The sequence below is a fragment of the Coregonus clupeaformis genome, chromosome 30, assembly GCF_020615455.1.
Source record: "Coregonus clupeaformis isolate EN_2021a chromosome 30, ASM2061545v1, whole genome shotgun sequence".
Classification (NCBI taxonomy): domain Eukaryota; kingdom Metazoa; phylum Chordata; class Actinopteri; order Salmoniformes; family Salmonidae; genus Coregonus; species Coregonus clupeaformis.
Window position 1 is genome coordinate 39,103,752 of NC_059221.1, and position 6,113 is coordinate 39,109,864.

The 6,113-nt window shown below is 45.3% G+C and overlaps 1 protein-coding gene across 1 annotated transcript in view; it reads right to left on the reverse strand.

The window, feature by feature from the left end:
• LOC121546808 (adenosine receptor A1-like) overlaps positions 1-4,083 on the reverse strand; it is a 13,975-nt gene extending 9,892 nt beyond the window's left edge. Inside the window, exon 1 of the mRNA XM_041858053.2 lies at positions 3,058-4,083. Coding sequence (XP_041713987.1) covers positions 3,058-3,389 — 332 coding nt within the window. The 5' untranslated portion in view covers positions 3,390-4,083. The remainder of the gene's footprint in view (positions 1-3,057) is intronic.
• Between the last annotated feature and the right edge of the window lie 2,030 nt (positions 4,084-6,113).

Genomic DNA, 6,113 nt, shown 5'->3' on the forward strand with positions numbered 1-6,113 from the left:
CTCTCTCTCTCTGTCATGACAAATTAACCATTCACAATCTCTCTCCAAAGTCAAAGTGGCTTCGTTAAAAAAAAGGATTGAAAGCGAGTATATCACTGTCTAACAATATTCAACAACAAATGGACCACATTCTGTGCTCCTCAGCCTCCTTCTGCTTCTCCTCAGCAGCATAGCCCCAAGCGTTCTGTTTCCCTCTGAACATGGCAGCAGTAGCGGGTGTGTACATGAAACACAGCATGTGTCGTTTCTTTCACTGTCACAGACTCACTCATTCCACTGTAACACAAACCAATATCCTCATCTTTCAAAAAAGGAAAGCCGTCTCCAAACCGAAAGACTGCAAAAAAACAAAAAAAAATGTGTAATGCATAGGTGCTCTTTTATTAATTAAATAAGCTGACGCGTTTTGACCTCAAACGGTATTCTCCTCTAATATCTTTGAATAAGTCCCCTAGAAAATGGACAGGTACTGTAAGTTGAACAACAAAAAGCAGCACATTGGCAGCAGAGAAGAAGGGGTAAGACAGACAAAGATGTGATTTTTCTCCACACAGTCACAGCTTGTTAGTCTCCAATCCTTCCTTCACTGCATTCCCGAGGACATAACAGCTAATTAGAGCTGCTTGTATCAGCTCTGCTATGGTAAGCTGTCAATGTGTGTGTGTGTGTGTGTGTGTGTGTGTGTGTGTGTCTTCACACGTTTGTGTGTGTGCTTGTGTGTGTGCTTGCTTGCTTGCATGTGTGTGTGTTAAGCTGTCATGTCAATACCAGTATGTCAGACCCCTCCCCTCTTCATGCCTACAGGGTACTGGCAGTGCTGGTAGGATATAGGGCTTCCTAGTGAAATAAGAAACAGAATCAATTCATGTCAGGAGAGGAGTGTGTGTGTGTGTGTGTGTGTGTGTGTGTGTGTGTGTGTGTGTGTGTGTGTGTGTGTGTGTGTGTGTGTGTGTGTGTGTGTGTGTGTGTGTGTGGTGGTGAGTGAGTGAGTGAGTGAGTGAGTGAGTGAGTGGTGAGTGAGTGAGTGAGGAGTGAGTGAGTGAGTGAGTGAGTGAGTGAGTGAGTGAGAGAGTGAGTGAGTGAGTGAGTGAGTGAGTGAGTGAGTGAGTGAGTGAGAGAGTGAGTGAGTGAGTGTAGCAGCTATAAGCAAGCACATGGAAGAAGAATGTGCTATGATGACCACCATCATGATGACCACCACCACTTCGTAATCAGATCTCTATCATCATTATCATCATTACACCCTCTTCATCACCTCCTCCTCCTCCTCCTCATCATCATCATTACACCCTCTTCATCACCTCCTCGTCCTCCTCCTCATCATCATTACACCCTCTTCATCACCTCCTCCTCCTCCTCCTTCTCATCATCATCATTACACCCTCTTCATCACCTCCTCCTCCTCCTCATCATTACACCCTCTTCATCACCTCCTCCTCATCATCATCATTACACCCTCTTCATCACCTCCTCCTCATCATTACAACCTCTTCACTACCTCCTCCTCATCATCATTATACCCTCTTCATCACCTCCTCCTCATCATCATCATTACACCCTCTTCATCACCTCCTCCTCATCATCATCATTACACCCTTTTCATCACCTCCTCCTCATCATCATCATTACACCATCTTCATTACATCCTCCTCCTCATTAAATCCTCTTCACTACCTCTTCCTCCTCATCATCATTACACCCTCTTCATCACCTCCTCCTCCTCATTACAACCTCTTCACTACCTCCTCCTCATCATCATTATACCCTCTTCATCACCTCCTCCTCATCATCATCACCATTACACCCTCTTCATCACCTCCTCCTCCTCATCATCATCATTACACCGTCTTCATCACCTCCTCCTCATCATCATCATCATTACACCCTCTTCATCACCTCCTCCTCCTCATTACACCCTCGTCATCACCTCCTCATCATCATCATTACACCCTCTTCATCACCTCCTCTTCATCATCATCATTACACCCTCTTCATCACCTCCTCCTCATCATCATTACACCCTCTTCATCACCTCCTCCTCCTCCTCCTCATCATCATTACATCCTCTTCATCACCTCCTCCTCCTCATCATTATACCCTCATCATCACCACCTCCTCATCATCATCATTACACCCTCTTCATCACCTCCTCCTCATTACACCCTCGTCATCACCTCCTCATCATCATCATCATTACACCCTCTTCATCACCTCCTCCTCATTACACCCTTGTCATCACCTCCTCCTCATCATCATCATTACACCCTCTTCATCACCTCCTCCTCATCATCATCATTACACCCTCTTCATCACCTCCTCCTCATCATCATCATTACACCCTCTTCATCACCTCCTCCTCCTCATTACACCCTCGTCATCACCTCCTCCTCATCATCATCATTACACCCTCTTCATCACCTCCTCCTCCTCATTACACCCTCTTCATCACCTCCTCCTCATCATCATCATTACATCCTCTTCATCACCTCGTCCTCCTCCCCCTCATCATTACACCCTCTTCATTACCTCCTCCTCCTCCTCATCATTAGACCCTCTTCATCACGTCCTCCTCCTCATCATCATCATTACATCCTCTTCATCACCTCGTCCTCCTCCCCCTCATCATTACACCCTCTTCATTACCTCCTCCTCCTCATCATCATTACACCCTCTTCACTACCTCCTCCTCCCCCTCCACACCTCCTCCTCCTCATCATTACGCCATCTTCATCACATCCTCCTCTTTCATCACCTCCTTCTTCCCCTCACCCTCATATCACCTTCTTCTTACATCCTCCTCCTCATCATCATCCTCAGTAGTGCATTTTATCTACCTGCTAAGTTAGCCTATAACTGGATGGCACAGGAGGCTGCTGAGGGGAGAACGGGCTCATAATAATGGCCGGAACAGAGCAAATGGAAACCATGTGTTTGATACCATTCCACCTATTCCGCTCCAGCCATTACCACGAGTCCGTTCTCCCCAATTATGGTGGCACCAACCTCCTGTGCTATGGTCAGTGTACGTATAAGACATGATGAGCTGGTTGTGTTTACCTGGTTGGAATTTTGACCCTGAGATAGCGGTCAATAGCAATGGCCAGGAGGGCTAGGATGGAACTTTGCGTCAGCACCAGCACCGTGCACGCGACCATCAGGCAGCTGTAGAAGTGAGTTTGGAGTCCGATGCTGATAGTTATCGCCAAGGGGATGACGAGGGCTCCCACTGCGATATCCGCCAGTGCCAGAGAAACGATGAAACAGAATGTTGTGTCTCTCAACGACTTGTTAATTTTCACAGCCCAGACCACCATCACATTACCCAGGACGGAGAAGACGGCAATCACCACCTCCATGCCGATGTAGAGCGCCTGGAGTGCTTCAGGCATCCTTACAGCCTATTATAGTCCAAATGAGATAGAACTAGGTATTATTCCAACAAAAGCAAGCTCGGAAAGCCTACAAAATAATCATTTGAATAGGGTTACACTCCTAGAGTGCAAATGGGTTTGTGCGTTGTTCGTCCATTCAACGTCCGTTCTACAGTGGCCACATCACTTGGATTATTCTATTTCCACAATACTGAAGTTCTGATACACATCCAGTTTGTGAAGAGATTTAGCATCATATGGACCCCAAAAAGCAGATCTAGGAATGAATGGTTAGGCCTATAATTTGAAGATGTAGCAGACTAGTAGTTCCGAGGTTGTTGTCGCGCGCTGCTGATCCTGTCCTCGTCCAATACCCTGTTCCACCACTTCGCTGGATCCACCTGCGCTCCGGGAAGGGACCCGTCCGCCCAGTATTGTTTATTATTTAGCCCCGGTAATCACTTCAACATCTTCTTCTTAGCCTATTTTATCCACGGTTTCTCAGTTGCCAGTTGAAAAGCATCACTTCGAGAATAAAAAAAAATCGTCCTGGAAAGTATTTAGTGAACGAAGCACACCCACTGAGCACATTGTTTCCACGCAATGAAATTACTTTGAACCAACTTGAAATAGATGTTGAATTGACGTCTGTGCCCCGTGGGCAGAGGTTTCGTTCTGTGCTAGGCGGTAGCTCAAATAAAATGCAATCGGGCGCCCGTGCTCTTCCGCCGTGCTCTTTCCGGTTGTGCTTTGTGAGTCAAAGCACTTGCGCTTGGCTCTCGAGCTCCTTTGTTTTGGTCCCACACTCTATTGCCCCTTCTCTGTTTCATTAGGCTATTCTCGGATTTCACCTTCTCTGTTTCATTAGGCTATTCTCGGATTTCACCTTCTCTGTTTCATTAGGCTATTCTCGGATTTCACCTTCTCTGTTTCATTAGGCTATTCTCTGATTTCCTCTTCTTTGTTTCATTAGGCTATTCTCTGATTTCACCTTCTCTGTTTCATTAGGCTATTCTCTGATTTCCCCTTCTCTGTTTCATTAGGCTATTCTCGGATTTTCACCTTCTCTGTTTCATTAGGCTATTCTCGGATTTCACCTTCTCTGTTTCATTCTCGGATTTCACCTTCTCTGTTTCATTAGGCTATTCTCTTATTTCACCTTCTCTGTTTCATTAGGCTATTCTCTGATTTCACCTTCTCTGTTTCATTAGGCTATTCTCTGATTTCACCTTCTCTGTTTCATTAGGCTATTCTTTGATTTCCCCTTCTCTGTTTCATTAAGCTATTCTCGGATTTCACCTTCGCTGTTTCATTAGGCTATTCTTTGATTTTCACCTTCTCTGTTTCATTAGGCTATTCTCGGATTTCACCTTCTCTGTTTCATTAGGCTATTCTCTTATTTCACCTTCTCTGTTTCATTAGGCTATTCTCTGATTTCACCTTCTCTGTTTCATTAGGCTATTCTTTGATTTCCCCTTCTCTGTTTCATTAGGCTATTCTCGGATTTCACTTTCTCTGTTTCATTAGGCTATTCTCTGATTTCACCTTCTCTGTTTCATTAGGCTATTCTTTGATTTCCCCTTCTCTGTTTCATTAAGCTATTCTCGGATTTCACCTTCTCTGTTTCATTAGGGTGTTCTCAGATTTCACCTTCTCTGTTTCATTAAGCTATTCTCTGATTTCCTCTTCTCTGTTTCATTAGGCTATTCTCAGAATTTCACCTTATCTGTTTCATTAGGCTATTCTCGGATTTCAAACGGTTCTTTTGAAACCAATTGTCATTGCCATAATTTCAACTCTGTGAATTTTCATTGAAGTTGCGTCCGTCTTGTTTCTTCCAATGGAGAGAGAAATGAGGGAGAAAACGGTTGTGCTGTGCTGCAATGGCCGTCCCAGAGACGTCTCTCTCTCAATGGCCGTCCCAGAGACGTCTCTCTCTCAATGGCCGTCCCAGAGACGTCTCTCTCTCAATGGCCGTCCCAGAGACGTCTCTCTCTCAATGGCCGTCCCAGAGACGTCTCTCTCTCTATGGCCGTCCCAGAGACGTCTCTCTCTCAATGGCCGTCCCAGAGACGTCTCTCTCTCAATGGCCGTCCCAGAGACGTCTCTCTCTCAATGGCCGTCCCAGAGACGTCTCTCTCCCAATGGCCGTCCCAGAGACGTCTCTCTCTCAATGGCCGTCCCAGAGACGTCTCTCTCTCAATGGCCGTCCCAGAGACGTCTCTCTCTTTGTGCCAACGGGCGAATGGGGATTGAACTCTCTCTCTCTGATCTATAGTAGGCTTACTCCTAGGATACCCTAGACTATTTATTTGGAATGTAATTGTTCTCACTTCTAACCCCTACTGGCCCGGTGTCAATTCCATTGTGCAAAACGTTACTCAACAATCGCACGGGTGTCTCGGGCACAGCTCATTGATTACTCCGCTGTGACAAGGTGGTGAGCGGTTCAAGTCAAATCACTCGGAAAGGACACTTCCAATAGGAAAGAATGGGTGAGAGAAAAAGAAAAGGGGGTTTTATGCAGTAGACTGCAACCCCACTACAGTCAGTGTTAGAAGTCTGTAATAATAGTGGTACTACTATATATATATACTACTATATATATACTACTATATATATATACTACTAATAATACTACTACTACTACTTATTGTTAGTTTGTTTCTGTTTTTCTTTTTGGATCCATATTGGCTCTTCTAGAGGCAACAGGTACTCTTCCTGGGGTACACTACAGTAGAC